General features: G+C 39.7%; 1 protein-coding gene across 4 annotated transcripts; it reads left to right on the forward strand.

Annotated features, from left to right (window-relative positions):
* Positions 1 to 1,617: 1,617 nt before the first annotated feature.
* Positions 1,618 to 20,498, forward strand: usp20 (ubiquitin specific peptidase 20). Of its 4 annotated transcripts, none has more exons than XM_034709387.1 (25): positions 1,618 to 2,249; positions 2,362 to 2,466; positions 3,383 to 3,436; positions 4,207 to 4,269; positions 4,372 to 4,512; positions 4,660 to 4,762; positions 5,150 to 5,219; positions 5,366 to 5,479; positions 5,601 to 5,700; positions 7,765 to 8,278; positions 8,372 to 8,611; positions 9,011 to 9,123; positions 9,484 to 9,656; positions 11,221 to 11,315; positions 11,419 to 11,452; positions 11,552 to 11,597; positions 11,691 to 11,871; positions 12,032 to 12,158; positions 12,250 to 12,419; positions 13,139 to 13,220; positions 13,707 to 13,815; positions 13,922 to 14,024; positions 14,118 to 14,186; positions 14,885 to 15,053; positions 15,439 to 20,498. In XM_034709387.1, the coding sequence occupies exons 2-24, from the start codon at positions 2,389 to 2,391 to the stop codon at positions 15,040 to 15,042; spliced, it is 2,937 nt and encodes a 978-aa protein (XP_034565278.1). In that variant the 5' UTR covers positions 1,618 to 2,249; positions 2,362 to 2,388; the 3' UTR covers positions 15,043 to 15,053; positions 15,439 to 20,498. The 4 variants fall into 4 exon arrangements, with proteins under 4 accessions (XP_034565278.1, XP_034565279.1, XP_034565281.1 ...); XM_034709389.1 differs by having other exon boundaries at positions 1,658 to 2,249; positions 5,601 to 5,679; XM_034709388.1 differs by having other exon boundaries at positions 1,657 to 2,466.
* The last annotated feature ends 1,419 nt before the right edge of the window (positions 20,499 to 21,917 follow it).

Genomic DNA, 21,917 nt, shown 5'->3' on the forward strand with positions numbered 1-21,917 from the left:
ACCTGATGTTGCGATACTGAGTAGGCGATGACTGGTAGCCACACCCTTTTGAAGTTTTTTCACCTGTATTTTCAAAATCTAGCACAGAGCACAACAAAAGTTGGATTCTTTCAATGCCATTAGCCTATGGATTCGAATCCGAAATTAACACTATGACAAAACGGGTTTGAAGATATCAAGAATGGGGCCATTCTTTGAGAATTTGATTTCAAATATATTATATAAAATATATAAATGTTTATTGGATAGGAAGGATGACATGGAAATCTGAAATTGAAAGTACACATGAATGACAAAAGCCATGTCATTTTTACCACTAAGAGTGACGTAGTTGATATTAGAAATGACCAAGTGGATATATATTATGCTAGTTCTCGCTAGAAGAATTTATATACAGATATCTGTAATTGATGTCTGGACTAGCTATTCAATGTCATATAGCTTGCTGTTTAATACTTTAACTCTTAATCAACTTTTTTGTTATTTGCATGGGTGGAAACAGTACTAAAGTATTCTACTCAAGTAAAAGTGCAGTTACAGTTAAGTAAGATGTTATTTCAGCATGCATGGTCTCACCCCCCCAGTCTTCAACTGATCACTAGGCTGTAGGCTGTAGGCAGCAGGCAGCCAGCCAGCCAGCATCCAAGCTTCTATCTTTTTTGCTTTTCACTTTTTTCATTCAGTAACTGATTCAATATAAAATGTAGCGAAGTGCAATACTACCCAAAAAAGTACAAGAAAAAGTACATATTTTAAAAATTACACAAAAAGCTACTTAATTGCAGTAACATGAGTAAATGTGAATACTTACTTTCCACCACTGGTTAATTGCTGTTACTCTGTGAAGAGACACAAAGGTACAGTGAAGTTGGTGATTGCTGGGGAATAATGTGGTTTATGATATAAGGCAAGAGGCAAAAAAAAATGATTTGATGGTAGGACTTTAAATAATATGGACTTTATTCTTGTGGTACATATTTATGTGGATTTTTAGGATTGATTTTGAGATACTTTTAATCGCATTTAAAGCACAACATGGACTCGTCCCTTGATATATTTCTGAGCTTTTATCCTCCCATGAACCAGGACGCAGTCTGAGATCCCCTGGCAGCGCTCTGCTTGCTGTTCCACGGTCTAGACTGAAAATTAAAGGGAACCCGACTGTGGAACAGAGTCGGTCCCTAATTTTATTTCACTACTCAAGACACACCTTTATAGTAATGTAGTATGTGAATATGTTGAGACCAATTAATTAGTAATACATGCAATGAAAGTATCTACTCTGTTACCTTTTTACTGAGATACACTGGACAGAAAGAAGAGTATATGAAAGATATGATAACTAGGGAGCTGTGGGAGGAGGTTACTGTTAGTTTGCTTTTATTGCCTTTCTCCTACTATTGTCTGCTTTTATTGTTTTTGTGAAGCACTTTGTTACTACTATTGAAAAGTGCTATACAAATAAAAGTATTATTATTATGTGAGTAGTGAGTAGAATAATTTCATATTTTATTATAAATATGAATATCCACGTGTATATATATTGTAATGAGTCACTACTAAACTGTCCCACATTTGAACAGGCGGAACCCTGAACTTAAATTAGTTTGGGGGTCTATTACACCGACGCACACTACAGCGTCACCTCCGTAAAAAAGACTTCTGAACCGTTGCTTTTCTAAATGTTTCTATTGATTGTATTAATGACTCATATTATGCTACAGATAAAATGAAAAGTGGACTCTAAAATGAAAGATTTAAATGTGATGTAAATATCTGCATACCTGAGCTTTTTAAGGCTAACGGTTACTCGCTCGTGGGCCGTGCTGACGTCTCTCTGTTGGCTCCTCCCCCCGCAGCCCTGCGCCGTGCCGTGCCGGACCGTGCTGACTCTGGATGGGAGGGGGCGGAGTTGTTTGGTGATGGTGGGCCAGGGTATCGCGTCCCCTGACTCGGCTGCTTGATATCTTGCTCTCTCCCGGTCCTTTAACCGCCTCCAGCGTGGATTGTTGATTGTTGAATGAGAACAGCGTATATCAACGTGGCAGCGGCTCGCGTTGATAAATAGCAGCTATTCATAATAACAGATGTTGCCATCGCTGCAGCCAGGAGATGATCTCTCTGAGCTCTCGTTGGTAAACAGAAGGCCTTTCCTTTTGCAGAGCTGTCAGATAATGGAGGTAAATATGGGCTGTCATTGTTAAAAAGATGGCCTGAACAATCCTACAGCTGTACGCCTCAGAGACAAGGTGCGTCAGTTTCTATGGCTGCATATCTCATGTTTGTGTTCAGACGATGCTAGCTTAGCTTTAACATCTGAATCACTACCGCTTTCTTATCACTGGCCTGTCAAATAAGCAGACGTCAACGTAGAGACAGTGAGTAGCTATGGCTGAACAAGACATTTGTCCTCACCTGGACTCCATAGGAGAGGTAACCAAGGAGGACCTGCTACAGAAATCCAAGGTGGGTGTCATCTGTCACTGCCAGTGTTATTCACAATTTCAGGGATGTACTGTCCAGGTTGATGACTGTTAAAGGCCCTGTGAGGAGTTTTGAACTGACTGAGAAACAGACTGAAAATGATACTGATGCCTCTTTATGACATTCAGCAACAACACTGACACCTTCTCTGTTGTCATTTTGAGTGCCTGAAACCACCATGAGGGGGTAGGTGTCAGACCAGATAATGGACACCTTGCTTCAGAAAAAGCCTTTATTTGACTGTTTTCATGGAAAATAATCACATCCCCTGATAAAGTTGACTGGTAAAAGACAACAGGATGAGGTTTTTGTTGAAAACACTACTTTTGCATGTATAGGACCAGAGATAAGAGGTATCACTTTGTCCACAAGGGAGCGCCAGAATCGATACAAAACAAAAGTTCCTCACAGCAGCTTTAATGCTAGATTAAAGGCCCTGTGAGGAGTTTTGAACTGGCTGAGAAACAGACTGAAAATGATACTGATGCCTCTTTATGACCTTCAATAGCAAACAAGACCATCAGCAACAACACTGACACCTTCTCTGTTGTCATTTTTAATGGCTGAAACTGCCCTGAGGGGGTAGGTGTCAGACCAGATGATTGACATCTCGCTTCAGACACAGCCTTTATTTGACTGTTTTCATGGAAATGAATCACATCCCCTGATAAAGTTGACTGTTAAAAGACAACAGGATGAGGTTTTTGTTGAAAACACTACTTTTGCATGTACATAACAAGAGATAAGAGGTATCACTTTGTCCACAAGGAACGCCAGAATCGATACAAAACAAAAGTTCCTCACAGCAGCTTTAATGCTAGATTAACTAAAATATTTTAGTGCATGTAATATTGTATTCTCTTCTGTTGGTGTTCATGTTGTCCTCATCTTTCTGCAGGGAACTTGTCAATCATGTGGAGCAGGAGGGCCAAACCTGTGGGCCTGTCTGCAGGTAAGGTTGAAGCTTAAATACTTAAAGGCACTATGAGGAGTTTTTCACCAGCTGAGAAATAGACTGAAACCAACACTGATGCTACTTTATGACCTTCAAAAGCAAAAAAAAAACATAAACAATAACACTGATACCTTCTCTTTTTTCATTTGTAATGCCTTAAACCACTCAGAGGGGGTAGGTGTCAGACCACATGATTGACATTTGGCATTAGAAACATCCTTTTTCGGCTGTTTTCATGGCAAATAATCCCATTGAGTGATAAATCTAGTAATTAAAAGACAACAGGGTGAGGTTTTTGTTGAAAACACTACTTTTGCATGTACAGAACAAGAGATAAGAGGTATCACTTTGTCCACAATGGGGCGCCAAAATTTATATAAATCAACAGTTCCTCACAGCAGCTTTAAAAATATATACATAAAAATGCATCTTAAAGGTGGATAGTAGCGTGTGCACATTGTTACTACCTGCAAGTACAACCAACACTGCATTTAAGATTAGAGGGCCAGCTGAACACTCAATAATTCATGATGTGTGGCATTAATATTGTTATAAATGCTGCAGCTCTAAAACTCTGACAGGCCTGTGAGTACAGAAGAAGTGCAGTTACAGCTGTGATTTGTTACTCTGACTGACACTCTAGAATAAGATGTATGGATTATTTTATTGATTTATACAGACAGGTAGATACTGTGATCTTTTTTGTCTTATAGGTGTGAGAATTTGATGCTCGGCTCTAGTCTTAACACTTTCTTTCTGCTCTGTAGAGTGACTGCCCGTATGTGGGCTGTGGAGAGTCTTACTCAGATCACAGCACCCTGCATGCACAGGTAATCCCTTCCACAGCTTTACCGATCAGTTTGCCGTGATAAGAAGAAAAACATGCAAGTCAGGGTCATTAAATAATTGTGAGTTTCTTTCCCTCCCATTAGACGAAGAAGCACAACCTGACTGTGAACCTCACCACCTTCAGGATCTGGTGCTATGTGTGTGAACGTGAGGTGTTTTTGGAGCAAAGGCCAGCATTGGTGCCAGCCCCTGTTGCTCCTCACTGCTGTAAAGCCACAGAGCAGGTACGACTTTGCTCCTCAGTGGTATGTGCCTCCCCTTGCTTGATTTAAATAGAAAATCTGCAACTGCGAGTGATGCTGTTTCAGATTCATACAACGTGTTTCTTACTCAGCCTTCTATTCAGTGTCTTCCTTTCATCGTTTTTCCAGGAAGCAGCTCCTAAGCCGGTTGGTCACCCCCTAAAAGCTGTACCGATTGCTGTTGCGGAAGAAGAGGGTTCAGAATCAGAGGAGGATGAACTTAAACCCAGAGGTACAACAAGGAAACATTTCTTCTCTTTAAACAATACTATTTTTTAATTGAAAATCCTCAAAAGCTAGACACATGTTCAGTGAATGAGCTACTAGCACAGAAAAAAAATCAATCACAAAGGGCCTAACGTATCAGCCACGAAAGTTTTTCCTCCGGTTATTAAAATCACACTTTTAATATTAGGTCATAGCCGCCATTTCTAATAGATATAATTGCTTTGATGCCTAAGAATAGCTAGCAGGCCTCTTGATCCAGACAGGCGTTCACGATTAACCCTCAGCGGCGTCTTCTCTGTTCAGCTAGATCTAAAATTATGCCGTAACTGCTTAATTTTACTCTCATTGCACTCCGTGGGAACACATGATAAAAAATGTTTTCTCTTTTCAGGACTTACAGGAATGAAAAATATTGGAAACTCCTGCTACATGAATGCAGCTCTTCAGGCTCTGTCGAACTGGTGAGGTCACCTCCTCTCAGTGCATTTGGTCTGTCCCTGGAGATGTGTTTCTTCTTCTTCTTCTTCTTCTCTTTAAATGTTTCTTAATTCCTTTCTCTCCTGATAAAAAGTGCTGCTTAAGTCATTATTTCCCCTGTCTTTGCCAGTCCTCCTCTCACGCAGTTCTTCCTGGACTGCAGTGGATTGGTCCGAACCGATAAGAAGCCTGCTTTGTGTAAGAGCTACCAAAAACTCATCTCAGAACTCTGGCATAAAAAACGGTAATTACTTTTTATAAAAGGGACACAAAACTACTTCAGACCAGCTGCACACACCCGCAGTACAATCACACCAAACCCTCATTTTCAGTGTATTTAACTTTTATGCTGTCTACTTTTCAAGGCCCAGCTATGTGGTCCCTACCAGTCTGTCTCACGGCATCAAACTCGTAAACCCTATGTTTCGTGGTTACGCTCAGCAGGTAGGGGCAAGCACCCAGCAGGTAACTACTCATGGCACACCTGGCAATCACTCCGCAGCTTCACACTGCCTTGTCTTATGATTTTAAACTGTGAAAATCTGTGTATGTGTCTTGCACATTTCCTAAAGTAACTTTTGTTTTCTTTGAAGACATCTACATTTTTGTGTGATTACTAAATGGTTGACTTTGCTCACTTATGTGTGTTTTAAGGGATAGTTCTCACATCACCAGATACAAAGTCACTCATGCCTTTTTCGTGTCTCTAGTAAAAAGTGTGAAGAAGAAACGTTAGATATGATCTTGTGTCTTTGGTAAAAGACACTGTGACCATTCTGTAATCTCTTGAACTACAGTGTGAACCTCTGTTAGGCCAACAACCCTCTCACAGAGTTTTAATACGATAAATCAGATAGGATGCCTTTGTTTTTACTGTATAGGTACAGTGAATTTGTATTCCAAGAAAGCCTGTAAATGCTAATTAAAGGTTTGACCTAGATTTTTTTTTACACTGAAGCCCATACAATTCAAAATACTAACAAAAAAATCATAATAAAGACAAAAAAAACTCAAATTAGAAGCAAAACACGCTACACAGACAACAGAGAAGCATCTAGCTTAGCATTAACCCTCTATTACTGGGGAAACAGCTAGATATGACATGATGTTTTTATGCTCAAGTTTTTGTACAAATTAAACAAACAACTTATAAGTTGTAACTTTCTGAGCTTCAGATGTGCCTTTGCACAAAACCAAGCTAACTCGTGCCACCAGTCTTTATGCTATGCTAGGCTAACTATACCCTGACTGTAGCTCTTTATTTGGGTACAGGCATGTAAGGTATCAATCTTCTTCCCAGACTCTTGGCAATAGGCCACTTAGGGTATTTTGCAAAATAAAACAAAGCAAAAAAACCAAAAACACAAAACATCACAGTTAGAGGGAAAAAAAGGGAGATTCTTAATCTCAATGTGGTTTTCCTGGTAAAACAAATTTTAAATAATAAAAAGTTATGAACCAATTTCTTTGGTAATCAAGGCTATTATACGTCTGTCCTCTCTTAAAAAACAACATACTCTTCTGTTTTTCCATACAACCCTCCAGCAGAGATGATATATAAATTAATAACATTATAGGGCAACCAATATTATATTAAATGATAACATGAGAACAAAATATTACCAAGTAAACACACAATTAAGAAACATTTCAGAGACACAAGCTGGTTATGTGGTGTAGTTAAAGCAATATGACATTGGTAATTGAGTGGCCTTTATTGTAGCATGGAGCCTCAAGGATTAAAGAAGCAGCTTGCAATGACATGACATTTTTATTCTCAAGTTTTTTTCAAATTGAACAAATAACATATTGGCCTTTACACACAGGCAGACTAACTGTTGCCATCAGTCTTTATGCTGTGCTAGGCTAACTGTACCCTGATTGTAGCTCTTTATTTGGGTAGAGGCATGAAGGGTATCAATCTTCTTCCCATACTCTTAGCAGCAAAGTGAAATGATGACCCCCCCCCCCCCCCCCCCCCCCTGCCCTCACACTAGTTGCTTTGTTAAGGATTAACTAAACTCATAGCTCCACACACCTGCAGGCAACATTCAGAACCACTAAAAGTGCCTGCTGAAATCTGGGGCATTAATGAATGCAGAACTGTCCCTCTGAATGCACAAACAAGTGACAAAGTCGAATTCAGCATTTGATTTTAAAATGTATTTTTTTGATACTTTATAAAACTGAATGATCTGTTCAGTATGAAAATGTTGTCATGTTGGATTCAGGCTCGGTGCATGCTTGATTGAGAGGTTTTGATAGATTGTATTGTGATTCCATGTATTGGTAAGTGTGTTGAAAATGTTTAAATAATAATAAGTTCAAGGGGTATGATTAGATAAGATATTCGCCGTGTACCACTTTTTGTCAGTGTTTGACATTATAAGCATTTTTCTGTCACTCCTTAGGTTTACAGACATTTATTTGCTTCCCATGTACTTCTCTGTAAAACTCCTCTCTCTGTGTTTGTAACCACACTCATGCACCCTCCTCTTGAGTAAGTGTTGTGCGTTTTTCCTGCTGCAGGACACTCAGGAGTTCCTGCGCTGTCTCATGGACCAGCTGCACGAGGAGCTGAAGGAGCCTCTGACGGAGTGCAGCATGAGCTCCGATGGAAGTGACGGCGAGGAGATACGAGACGGAGACCGCTCCCCCTCTGAGGACGAATTCCTCTCTTGCGACTCCGGCTCCAGCAGCGACCGAGGCGAAGGTGGAGGAGTGGGTGACAGTGAGCTGCTCCTGCAGGATGAGTGTGATGGGGTGAGGGTGCCGGCGGGAGGGGTTGTGGGCGTTGGTACCAATGGGGTGATCTCAGAGAAGGAGAGGCTTAAGGAACGGAGGGTGTCCGGATCGCCTCTCCGCGGAGGCTCTCAGGAGATGGATGAGGACGCTGATGTGGATACAGCTGTTGAAGAGGGGGCACCTGAGAGGGGGGAGGAAGAGGAGGTGACACAGACTGCAACCACTGAGGTCCAAAGCCAAGAGAACAACCAGGTGTCTGAGACTGAGCAAGAGCAGACCCAGAGCAACAACCCCTCCGGTGCGAGACCAGCCTGATTATGAAAGTTCATGTCCATGTGGATCCTCTGTCTGTAAAGTGTTGATTTAATACATCTTCTTTTTGTTATTCCAGAGCCAGACAATGAAGCGTCAATGACCCAGCCTCAGCCTCAACCTCAACCTCAACCTCAGCCTCAGCCTCAGCCTCAGCCGCAGCCGCAGCCGCAGCCTCAGCCTCAGCCTCAGCCTCAGCTTCAATCCACACCCTGCAGTCCTGTTCGAACCCTTCAGGAGATGCATCCTAAACTGTCCTCCAGTCCACCTAGATCCAGTCCACTACGCTCTGCAGGACCTGCATACTCCTTCAAAAAAGGTTGGGAACTGCACCAGGTCCACACTTCCTCATTGTTTTTGAAAAAGTATGAATATTGGACGTATTTAATGAAATGTTCCTAAACATTTTTACTGATTATTTTATTGAAATCAAGTTTCTTGACATTAGGTTTTTTACTCACTTCATATTGTATTTACTTTTCTTTGTATGTTAATTGTCAAGCACCAAATCACCAAGATAGTTTTCTTTTATGTTTCTATTTAATTAGCAAGCAACAGAAATATGATCCTACATTTTTTAAAGAAGTGCTTGAAACCCGGGGTTGATCCTGAAGTTTACCTGATAACATGCATACATTAATAAAATGCATACAAGACTCTGAGCTGCTGTTAACATTTTATAATATTTTCCCATAATATCCTTTTGCTAATCTTCCAGCTCAGCTGCTGCTCAGCACCCGAAAGAAGAAACAGTCTCACTATCGCAGTGTGATCTCTGATATCTTCGATGGCTCCATCCTCAGTCTGGTCCAGTGTTTGACCTGCGACAGGGTGAGCTGCACTTCCCAGATTCAAACACAGGGGGGAGCTATATATTGAGCTTGAAACAACACTAGTCACATAAAAACAAACAGTACTTTAAGAAATGAAACTTTAATGAATTTATGGCTCTTGAATTAACTGTGTGGTTTGACTATTTTGGCATACAACATGATTTTAAGGAAAAAATGTGTTCATGAAATTTTGAATTGCACAGCTTTTGGATTTCAAACTTTTGTTTGTTGTTTACATATGTTCATAATATGTAACCTGTAATATGTAACCTGTAATCCTCTGTATGCTGATGTGTTAGAATCAAATGTAGAGATTAATAGTCTACAGCTCCTCTGCTGAATGTGTTCTGTGTGACAGGTCTCAACAACAGTGGAAACCTTCCAAGACCTGTCCCTCCCCATTCCCGGTAAAGAGGACTTAGCCAAGCTCCACTCATCCATACATCAGAACCTTCCAGTGAAAACAGGCGTGTGTCCCGACACGTACAACTCCCAGGGCTGGATCACTTTCATCATGGACTCGATACGGCGGTTAGTGGAGCTTGTCTAAATGTCAAACACGATAGTGGAATCTTAATTCACAGTAAAACAATGACGTCACTGTGATCAGTTTGATGAGACATTTTTAGTAGGAGGTTTCATTTTGATGAAACATTAGATGTAGGTCGAGATCAAATTAACACTTCCAGTGAAATCATGAGTTGTGGTTTTAGATGGTAATGCTCTCTTTGTTGGGTAAGAGCTGACAATTAGTCCCTGTGATACTGCCAGGCCAGACTCTATTTTTTGCCTACTTTTTAATATAAAGTGACATTTTTTCTCTGCCCATTTATAAGCAAAGCTAAAATGCAGTGTTACTTTTCATGTCTTAAAGCTGATACATCTGTTAGAGTGGTTGTTTCATTGATAGCAGCATTGTCAGTGCATCCAGCAGTGCCTAACATGCAGTATCGGAGAGTTCACTGGCCAATGCACAGATGCACTACTTAGATTTATTTACCCTCTTGAAAAGTGTCGTCCTCTCTTAAAACAGTAGCCTAAACATGTTCCTGGAGAGTGTAACTTCAGTCAAAGCTAGCAGAGAGGCAGCAAGTTTAAACAAAAATGTGCACATTTCAAAGTTCAGTTGTGTCCAAAGAGTAAAGTAAGTAAAGCAAAATTGAATTGAATTTAGTACTTGTTAGTTGCTAATGCTCTAATCAAGGGATCATAGTTGATATGATGGATGGATTTGTGAGATTATAAAAACTACAGAGACCCCTGAGATGCTTGAAATGCGGCCCTTGGTTAACTGTAAAAAGAAGTGATCATAGCCTCCGGGTGTAAAGTCACTGGAGGTGCCTTTGATCTGCATCCTCTCTCATGGCCAGCAGGGGGCAACTGCACCTTTGGCTAAAATATGATTGTGAAGAAGTTTGTGATAAAATGCTCTTATCCAGCCAGGCCCTTTTAAAAACAATGAAAAAATCTGTTTTGAAGATGAGAAAATAGTCACATGGACTGTTCAGTTTTTTTTTTTTTTAAATGAATGACTTTTGAATATTTGCAAATCATGACTCATCTGTTTTAAATACAGACTGATTTTGGTTCTTTGTGGAGTGGAACAAACAACCAGCCAGGGCATGCTTTAGGACGGGGGCACTTTGTTGGTCCAGCTGTCCCATACCGTTATTTCTGACTCCAAAAAAAGAAAAGAAGTTGCACCAGCCAAAATTTAAAGTCTTTAAAATTGCAGTCCAGATACCAGAGGATGATTTCATGGTGACAACAACCACCTTTTATCTACACACAGTCTGTGTTGGTCTCCTGTCCCTTGTGTTTTAAGCTTTAAAATGACCATCTGTCCCATCCTGCTGCTCGACTATAAGCAAACAATAAACCCTCGCAGTCAGTCTCTGTGATCTGTGACGAGCCAGACTTTCTGGATGCAGAGCAGGAAATTACCTGGAGCTCATATCTGATCAGACAGAATTACTTTAAAGGTTATTCAAATGATCTCATGAAAGGAGTATCACTTTGAGGATACAGATGAAAATGCTTGGGCCTGTATGAAGATGCAATGTTTATGTCTCTTTGTGTTTTTGCCTCTGCACAGGTTCGTAGTCTCGTGTATCCCCACTTGGTTTTGGGGGCCCATGGTTACCTTGGAGGACTGCCTTGCAGCTTTTTTTGCTGCGGATGAACTCAAAGGTAACAAAAAAATAACCCACGCCAATCTTATCTTCTGAAGTAATCCAGCTTTTAGAAGTGTAGACGAGAGGCTGATTTATATTTCCTTTTATTATTACCCCAGGGGACAACATGTACAGCTGTGAGAGATGTAAAAAGTGAGTATGGATGATAAATCAAGGTGGAAATTTCCCTCTTTAATGCAAAGCGTTGAAATGACATGTTCAAGTTTTTATTGTCTGTTTTTTTCCCCACAGGTTGAGAAATGGTGTCAAATATTGCAAAGTGCTTAAACTTCCAGAGGTACATTTTCTTTTTCTTTTTCCTTTCCTTATCTTCTTCTTGCTGCAGATAACAAGTATAAGTAAGTAGTTTGTCCCTTAATGTTTCGTGCAGATTCTGTGCATTCACCTGAAACGCTTCCGCCATGAAGTCATGTATTCCTTCAAGATCAGCAGCCATGTTTCCTTCCCACTGGAGGGCCTCGACATGCGGCCTTTCCTGGCGAAGGAGAGTCCGTCCCAGGTCACCACTTACGACCTGCTCTCAGTCATCTGTCACCATGGCACGGCAGGAAGTGAGTGATAGTTTCATTTCCTACATATCAGCATTTCAGATCTTATTTTTATGTGGTTGGCATATCAGAGAAGTTTAGCAAGCTTGAGCTTGTTTTTGTCTTTTCGATCATCACCCTTTACTTTAGACCTCATGTCTTTTTTCTTCTTATGTTGCTGCAGGTGGACACTATATAGCTTACTGTCAGAATGTGATCAACGGTCAGTGGTATGAGTTTGATGATCAGTATGTAACAGAGGTCCATGAGACGGTGGTGCAGAATGCGGAGGCCTATGTGTTGTTTTACAGGTGAGCGTCTCGGTTGAAATTTGACACCAAACCTGTGTCAGATCCCTCAAAAATGATGTTAAAGACTGTTGATGTTCTCGGATTCTTACAGGAAAAGCAGTGAGGAGTCGGTGAGGGAGAGGCAGAAGGTGGTCGCTCTAGCCAACATGAAGGAACCCAGCCTGCTGCAGTTCTACATCTCCAGAGAGTGGCTGAACAAGTTCAACACCTTCGCCGAACCAGGCCCCATTAGCAACCACACGTTTCTTTGTCAGCACGGAGGTGTGTGGTGAAAGATATCTTATTCTTGAATACAAATATAGAGATCTTCCTGCCACAGAGAAAAAACATTATCAGATTTTCCCTTGAGTAAACTATCTGCTTTTGAAATCAGTTGCAGATCTGCAGATGTAGAGGAGCTTTAAAACACTACACTTCAGTAGTGATGTGCAGTTACTTGACACAATTTCATCATTCACTGTCAGAAGATAGAAAATACTTGATTTGATTGAGCTGTGAACATGAAAAGCACCACTTACTCTGTTCATATCGAGTAAGAGGTCCAGTTCAGGACCATTAATCGCTAATGTTTGCCTAGCCTCATCCTTAAGTGCTCAACTAAAGCCTTACTATAGGGGGTTATTCAGCAGCTAAGAGGGTGCAACATGTAAAACACACAGTTCTTTAGTTACTGGATGGATCACAACTCTTGCACCGAGCTAGCATTTCCCACGGCAGTCTGTCCAAGTAGAAACCAATGGCAACTCCCAAAAAGCAAACAAGAAAGTTGTATAATCTCCACATAGTTTCATAACATGATGGAATACTTCTTAGCTCTGTGTTTCCGTTCAATTTTTACGATATCTGGCTCGTTTGTGCCTCTCCACTCACAGCTTTATTGCTCCCCAGGCGATTACTCAAGAGGACAGCAGGGATAAGGGTGGGCAGTTCAGCCCAGGGAAGCTCATAAATGTAACCTTTTACTCATTTTCTCTGTACAGGAATCCCTCCTAATAAATACCACTACATAGACGACCTGGTGGTGATTGTTCCCCAGAATGTGTGGGAGTACCTGTACAACAGGTCAGTATGCACCTTAGCCTGATTCTGCAGTTGTTTATTGTCTCACACTTTGCTATGCTGAACAAGACGTGATATTTAAGATGTTCTGTGCTGGCTTTGTTGCTGTTAAGTGATTCAAATGGAGACGGTGCACAGAACATGTGAACACTACAACATTTAGATACCAAGTGCTCAAAACCAAGAAGGTTCAAGAACTCTTGTAATTTTCACACATATTTGACACCAATCTTCTAAATGTTAGGCTTGGATTGGGATTATTTGTTAGATCTAACATCCCTACAGATGTGTGAAAAATTGCTGACAGTCTAAACTCTTAAAAAACTACATATACAGTCTATATAACTTAAGACAATACATTTGAACCTCAGTTGATCAGCATGATGGCAAAACCTATTAACCAAACCTCAGTTAAGTTTTGATTATATCACTAACTTTTGAACATTTTCTAACTTCTTCTTATAAGTGATGTTTGTTTTTTCTCTTCAGTTTTGGAGGCGGCCCAGCAGTGAACCACCTGTACATGTGTGCCATCTGCCAGGTGGAGATCGAAGCTCTGGCTAAACGCCGAAAAACAGAAATAGACACTTTCATCAAGGTAGAAGCCTGTTTCTTTATTTTTGGAAAGCTTTTACCTGTGTGTAAATATATCTCTTTGCTTTTTGGTTGGGTTCTGAATCAGCATTTTTTACTCTTGTCTGCAGCTGAACAAGGAGTTCCAGGCCGAGGAGGCTCCGACTGTGATCCTGTGCATCAGCATGCAGTGGTTCAGAGAGTGGGAGAGCTTTGTGAAGGGGAAAGACAATGGTGTGACCCTGCAGACTGAGAAATACTGAACTGCATTAAAATCATTTTTACCTCTTTATTTGATATATAAATATCATATTGTTTGCTTCTCAGAGCCCCCTGGCCCCATCGACAACAGCAAGATCGGTGTAATGAAGGGAGGACACATACAACTCAAGCAAGGTGTGAAACTCAGCATTGTAGATTGTATAAAGAGATGGATGACATGACAGCTCCCCAAAAGTGAAGCCAAAAATGTAGTACCTCCCCTTACTGACTTGCACTAGTTTAGGACCTTCTTCATGTTGTTCTCATTGTGCTAATTTACATTCAAGTGTTCATATTTTGGAAGAGGTTAAGTTTCAATGAGTCACATTGATGCTGTAAAAGGTTGGATAGCGCCATGATTGATGGTTCTACAGACAAGCGTTCCAGATCGTCCGGCTGTAGACTGCTCTAACCTTTAGGAATTCTGCCATTTAATGTCAAGTGAAATATGTGCTCAATCCCAACTGTGTGGACTCTAGCTCTAAATATGTCTCCTTCTTGGGAAGGGATGGGGTTAATTTGGCTTCACTTTTGAAAAACTGGAAGAGTTTGAGTCGTCCATTTTTATGCATCGTAAATGCTCAGCATATTTATTAATTTCATTCATTTAAAGAGACAGCGCATATTTAATGAACATTTCAGCGTAGTATTTATGTAAATGTGCTAGAGTTAGCCATAGGTTTAATTTTCCTCTGTAGTCCCCAGCAGGTCATAGCAGAGTTCATAACAAAAGATAGAGATAAATAACATATAGAAACATGTTGCAAAAGGTATTTATGAGAATAACAGGAAATCAATAAATGCCTCCTTTGTGTTTATCTTTCTCCTCTCAGGTGCAGACTACGGACAAATCTCAGAGGAGACATGGCAGTACTTGTTGGGTATCTATGGCGGTGGACCTGAGATTGCAGTGAGGCAGACCGTGGCCCCCGCTGACCCGGACAGCCTCCATGGAGAGAGAAAGATTGAGGCGGAGACCAGAGCACTTTGAAATAAAAGGAGGTTAAATAGTTTACTTTTTAAACACTGTAAATCACTGTAATGCTTGATAAGAATTCACATCCTCCTGCACACTTAGCATTGCACACAGACAGGTATTTGAAATGCACACAGCCAGGGTGTAACAATTTACTGGAAGCCGTAGTTATTTGGAGATTGTTGCTAACCCCAGAACAACCAATTTTCCACTGGCTTTGCTAATGTCAGCCACATGAGCTCATAAATTCCTCCTGCTCTACAGGGAGCAGAGATATCTCCACATTCAGCCATGAGTAATGGAGGCAGTACATGCAGCAAATAAACATCTATCCACTTTAGACAGATTAGGCCCTTTGAGATACCATTTGTTCTCAACTTATTTTTCCAACTTTCCTCTCCCCCCTCTCAGGTCCTCTGATTCCCCCTTTCCACTCTTGCCCTCACAGGAAGCTGAGGAATTTGCACCTTGGTGAAGAAGTCTCGCCGTGAGCACTTTGTAAATGTAGCAGCGAATCATTCTGACGCCATGTGGAAGAGGGTATTTAAATATCACATAGTTTATTTATTGGATGACTCTGATCCTCAATGTGAAGGTGTAAAAAAAAAACAAGGCGTCATGTCACATCTCTGGAGCTGTTTTCTGTAGTTTCAGTGGCTGCTGTAGTGACTAGGTGTCATATACTGTTAAACCGGCTGTGGCAGACACACAACAGAGGTCAGAGGCAGAACCACAAAATGATGATTGGTTTGAGGACTGTACTTTTCTTCATCAGTGGAAGCGACAAACAAGAGACATTCAGAAGCTTTCGGTTGTTTGCCTGTTTACTAGATACATAGTAACACGTCTAGACATCAAGTGACAGATGCTTAAATTGTACCTTTGCACCTCCAACCTTAAATACTCACTATATCTGACCCCTCAGGAATGGAAGTCTTGTTGGTTGAAGAACATTTAGCTATGAGAACATACTGCAACAACAGGTTTATTTCAAACTATAAAACATGCATGTGTTCCAAAAGACCATTTTCAGCAGCATTACTATTTAAAAAGATTCAAAGTGCATGAAACTGGAACTTATTTTTTTGGACCCTACGAGAAATTTGATGGATTAAAAATGTGTCCACTTTGTTTGCTAAAAAAACAAACAAGAAAACATTTCTGTTCTGGGAAATATATAAATATAGAGCTGCTCACGTGCAGCACTATTTACAAACAAAAACAGGCTTATAGATAGATTCCTATCATTAAGAAAAGAGGAGTTATTTTTAGATTTTTGAAAAAGACCGACTACTTAAAGTCTTTGAGGAAGGTTAGTAGGAAGAGGATTACATTCAGTATTTGGTGCAATAACTGTTAATACGCTGGATAGGATCTTGGGCAATGAATACGTCACTTTTCCGTCAATGGAAACTCTTCTGAAATATCAAAGTGGAATTGCATAATTTTTTATTTCCTTGAAAGATTTTCCTGAAACGACTTAGTATGCAGTACCTTTCTAAACCAAGAGGGGGCAGTATTAAATACATTTTTCACGTCACCATTAAATAAGATTGAATAAATAGTAATAATCAGTGCACAAATCAAGACAAAACAACAACACCGGTTACAACTGTAAGCTAATTAATGATTACTATTTGAGTCATTCATTGTATTTTATTTTCTGTAAATGTGCAAAATGTTTCATTATCCTGAAAGAAATAAAATCAGCTGAACTCTGTGAAGGGATGTGACCCGATGGGGGGAAAAGCAGTTTCTGATCTTGTGCTTTTCCTGTGTTCATTTACATCGTTTGATCACAGATTAGGGATAATTAAGTGTGATCTGCAGCAGAACATTTCAGAAACATCTAACAGCTCCAAATATTGACTTTAGGGATGAACATGAAGCTGCCCACCTTCAAAGTGTATTAGTTTGATATGTCTTAGCTGTAATTAATGTAATCTGAAAACATTAATTCAAAGCAACAGTTTGTTGTGTGGATTTTTACAGAAGTATACAATTACTTTAACAGGTTGACCTAGGTTTCAGGAAGTTTATCTATACAGCGCTTTTCACAGAAAGTGTCAGCTTATCATCGAGAGAAGTCGATCAGGGTTAAGCTGAATAAACCAGGCACTCCTCTATTGAATTGTAGACAAATCTAATGCTTGCCCTTTATTATTGCAAAGATCTGCACAGTCAAAGTTACTGTAGAATTGGAAGCAGTTCAGGATTGTGGTGTTGTTGGGAAAGGGAGGAAGACATGTTGAGTGTAGCTGTGCTTTTCAGCATATAATAATAAATTATCAGCTTTACTGATTATCATCACTACCAATTGTGAAAAACCACACTAAAAAATATTTAATATTTATAATGATACAGCTTTATGACATAAGACAAAAAAACATGTGAAAATGTGCTAAACTTTTTTTTTTCCAGTTATCAAGAGACAAAGATCTCTCCAATAAATACAACTGATCAGCCATCAGCTGTCTGAAAGGTCACAACATGTGTTAGTAAAGAAAAAGAAAGGACTGCAAACCAAACAGTAGCTACTTTGTGAAAGAAAAAGAGGGAAGGCTGACATTTTTTAACACCAAATGACTGACATTTCAAATCTACACTGATTTTCATTTCAAGTTGCCGTAGTGTATTCAAATAGAGATTCTACATCACAGTCATCCCTTCTTAAATTACAGTGCCTTCAAGCGTCTACACATCCACTAAGCACCTGAGGTGTTTTTACACATTTTGCCTTGATCACATACATTGAGGGATGCATGAGAGCTCCCTTACTTAAGGTGTAGTGATGTTATAAAGGCAAAATTCAGTGCTGTTTCATAAATTCCCAGCTCAAAGTAATCCCAAGCGCAGGGCCGAGCCTGCAGGATAAGTGAAAACATCTGTGTGGCGATGAAGGGACTTTAGAAATATTTCCTTCAAACTCAACTTTGGAAAGGTCTGTTCAGTTGTGTAACTCTAAATTTCCCAATAGTATATGTCATTGTAAGATGAAGCAGGAAAAGTCAGACACAGAGAGATTTCAAACAGAATGTGATAGTGCAAGAAGTGCAGAACTTAGAAATACATGCAAAGGATATTCAAAGTGCTTCTAAAGACAAGAAGTGAAAATCAGCAGAATAAGTTCAGGTCTCTTTAGCTCAAGAGTAAGATGACTTGATTGACACCACTCTCATGTTGGTACTGTCATGTATGAATCTACAGCCATGAAACTGTTAACTTAGCCTAGCTTAGAAGAACGTCTGGAAACAGGGTAACAGCTAGCCTTGATCTTAAGTTCTGAGCTAGCTTCTTTCAGGCTCACTTAACACTCAGTTTGGTTTATCTGTGGTAAAACAAAAGTCCAAAAGAACCTACATCTTGCTCCCCTCCTGGTTCTGGTCTGTTTGCTAAAATTAGCTAGCTGGTTGCCGGCTTTCATGTCTAACTAAGCATACAAATATGGGACTGGTTTCTTTTTTCTTATCAAAGCCAACAAATTAAACTACATCATTCTGTAGAAGATTCTGTGGAGAACGTTTTTAATGTGATTTTAAAAACACCCAATCCCAAAATAATGAAACTAGGGGTTTGCTTTTGTACTTGATTCCGATTTTGTCTTCCCTTTAAGCTAAAATGAGCAGTTTATAATATGTCTTACTCTAATAATCATCTGTCATAAATATAAAACATTCAAAACCCCAAAATATCCAAACACTCCAGAAAATATTATTTCCACTGCATCTTTTTTTTGACTTGTCATTGTATGAATAACACCGGTGTAGCTCATATCACTAACGAATGCTGTTCAGTTCAAGTGTGAGAGTAAATCATGCAAATGAGAAAATGTGCAAATTATGGTGTGCTCCATTTGATCTGGGAAGTCGGAAATTCAGAGAAGCCCATCGAATACGTCTCCCTGAATGCCCCCTTAAGTCAGAAGTCCTATTTGGAAAATCCTAACAAGTTCAGTAAGCCCAAGCTTGAAACCCAAGATGGCTTCTCCCTGCATCAACAGTAAAAAAACAAACCTGTTCTTTAATAGTATTAATTTGCAACTCACTCTTTTTCTGTATGATTAAATCAATCAGACCACTATTATATAATAGTATCATGCAAGTTCCATCAAAGGACATGTTATGTTGCTTTTGCCCACAAACTATCTCATGTAACTCAAACGTGGTTATCTCTCATCCAAAGTCAGTTTTAGCCCTGACATTTGACTTCCCAGGTTAATGAAATGCACCATTAGGAGGGCCTGAAAATGTTCTTACCCAATCACAGGACAGTTCGGATGTCAAAGTGTACAGTGGATTGCTAGTGTAACATTTATTGACTTGCTTTTTTTTTAACTATCTTTGTGAGCTAAAGTCAGGAGTCAGTTTAGTGAATTAACTTGGTTTAAATTCTTGTACGTTTTTGTTGGTGTCTTCTTTTTCTAAGTTAGGTTTCTAACATGTTCACTGTTCAGTACTAAACAGGTAGTTCATCAAAGTAAAGCTCTTAGCCTGAAAGATTGAATATCAGCTATATTTACTTTGAAGAAATGTTCAGGAGGATAGAGGGAGACTAAAGGTTGAGGTTATTGGATATGCTTTATCAAAACAGTATCAACCCAGTTTGTTATGGTTTTGTCAAAACCAAAAAAATGTTAATCCAGTAAGCTGGGAATGGTCTATAATTTGTCTTCTACTGACTACATGGATGCCACCAAACTGCTTAGTCACAAAATCCCCCTTAATTGAACCAAAAAAAATCTCACTATGAAATATCATTGGCTACATTGTTTACTTTTCATGTCCTTGAGTATTCATGTTCCATTTTGTATATGTTGTCCTAAGAGCATTTCATGAACTTTACAAAAGAGGACACAGACTTGTTCATTTGTGTTAAAGTTTGTAGTATTTCTCTTGTCAAGTCCAGTCTGTGTCTACAAGACCTGACGTTACTACAGAGATGTGTGTGCTATGTTTAGATATGTCTTTGGGGAGTAAGTGCAATGAATAAAAGGCAAATCTTTGTGCAATCTTAAGCTCTATCATCAAAGAGATATTTAAAAGGTATCAAACACAAAGCAGTTCAAGCAGCTGACAGTTCAAGCAGTGGAAGTGCAGCTTATTATATTGCAGTGTTAAGATGTGTTGAGTGGTAATTACTTAATCATCCCCACCTGTGGGTTTGTTTGCTTGTGTTACAACACGTAGCTATGCGTGTGAGATTTTCATTTCATCCTTCAGTGGAAAATAGAAAACATTGCCGTGGTTGGACAGAGTTCATTAGTAATATCATGACACCCTGCAGACAGCACAGCTGGATCTCACTAACTCATTTTTTCCCCACATTTTACAGTGTGTGGCTGTTGTGGTCATAAGAGTGGGGATGCTTCGATAACGTGGTTGACCTCAGTTCAATGGGATGTCTTAATGTCTGTATAAGTTATGTAATTACCCATGACTGGTGAGATGATTAAAATTGCCTGGTCTTTGGTTTCTTTTGTGTTTTCTTTACTGTGAAACTCTCAAATAGAAAACTGCCAGCTCTGAAAATGAAAGAAAGCAACACTTCATGACCCTTTCAAACCGTGATGAGAATCAATGTTTTCAGCAAAACTATAGTACATTTACTTTTTGTGGTTGTGAGTACCTCTCAGCAGGCGACAATTAAGATATAACTTAGAAACAACTGGTGATGTCATCAGGATTTGTGCATGTTGTATGGTACATTGCAGGGTTTGTGCATGTTGTATGGTACATTGTAGGGTTTGTGCATGTTGTGTGGTATGTTGCAGGGTTTGTGTATGTTGTGTGGTATGTTGCAGGGTTTGTGTATGTTGTGTGGTATGTTGTAGGGTTTGTATATGCAAGACAGTATGTTTATTTTCTTGCTGTGTGATATGAGATCAGTGCCATTTTCATACATTCAAATTTGAGATAGATTTGCATAAGATCTGAAAACGGCCTTGTCAAAAACTAATTTTGAAATATGCTTGCATAATATTAGCACAGCAAGGCAGACAGTTAACCTCTTCCTTCTGTCTATGAGCCAAGCTAAGCTGCTTTCTGGCATTGCATGTGGAACTGTGGTGAATCAAGAAGTACTGTATGTCTAAAAAGGTATTGACTTAAGGACTTAGCCTGGGTGTCCATCCTCCTGTTTTCACCATTACAAAGCTAAGCAAGGCTTTACCATCTAGCTTAACTCAGCTTAACTAATTTACCGGATGGCACAGCATTAAGATTGTATATAAAGTACTGAATATTGGAGTTTGGGTGGTCTTTTCCCACTGTTTCATATTTCAGGTCATCTCAGCTAAAAGGCCTTTAAGAGCCAGGAAGAAGGTAGTTTAGCATAAAGAGAGGAAAATGGGGAACCAGCCAGTTTTGCTGTGCCCAAGATGAACGCCACGTTTGTAGTTTTCCCCTTGTTCCAGTTTTTCTACAGCACTTAGCTACCAGGCTGCCGATTTCTGCACAATATTTAGTATTCTGGCTTAAGTTTAGTATCAACTCTCATCTTACTTCTAAGACATGACTAGGATATGACCTTGGAAGGAGGATCTGTATTTACTGAGGATGGTATTTTATAGTATTACTGAAAAAATCAGGATATTTTATCCTCCTCTCCTGGGACTCTTCTCTGAATCATCTGACTTGATAAGACTCATCATGGGCTCCCTTTTGAGATCAACCCATATGTAAGTACTGTATGTCCAGATGTCTCAGTATATGCTTACATGTATTAGTTCTTCCCTTGACACACTGACTTGGATTGTGTCCATTTGAACACCGTCCTAATGAATTCAGAGTAAAGCTTTGAGTAGGAGGGAATTCTTAAGATGAGCGAATGACTTCCTTTTTCAGATTTTGTGGCTTTGCTGTCTAATAAAAACAAAGGTAAGTATGACAGAC

Source organism: Notolabrus celidotus, chromosome 19 (assembly GCF_009762535.1).
Source record: "Notolabrus celidotus isolate fNotCel1 chromosome 19, fNotCel1.pri, whole genome shotgun sequence".
NCBI lineage: Eukaryota > Metazoa > Chordata > Actinopteri > Labriformes > Labridae > Notolabrus > Notolabrus celidotus.

Coding starts and splice junctions, on each gene's coding strand:
- usp20 (XM_034709387.1), top strand. CDS start 2,389: ATGGCTGAACAAGACATTTGTCCTCACCTGGACTCCATAGGAGAGGTA. Junction 5,480..5,600: donor GAACTCTGGCATAAAAAACG/GTAATTACTTTT, acceptor CTACTTTTCAAG/GCCCAGCTATGTGGTCCCTA. Junction 14,025..14,117: donor TGTGAAGGGGAAAGACAATG/GTGTGACCCTGC, acceptor TTTGCTTCTCAG/AGCCCCCTGGCCCCATCGAC.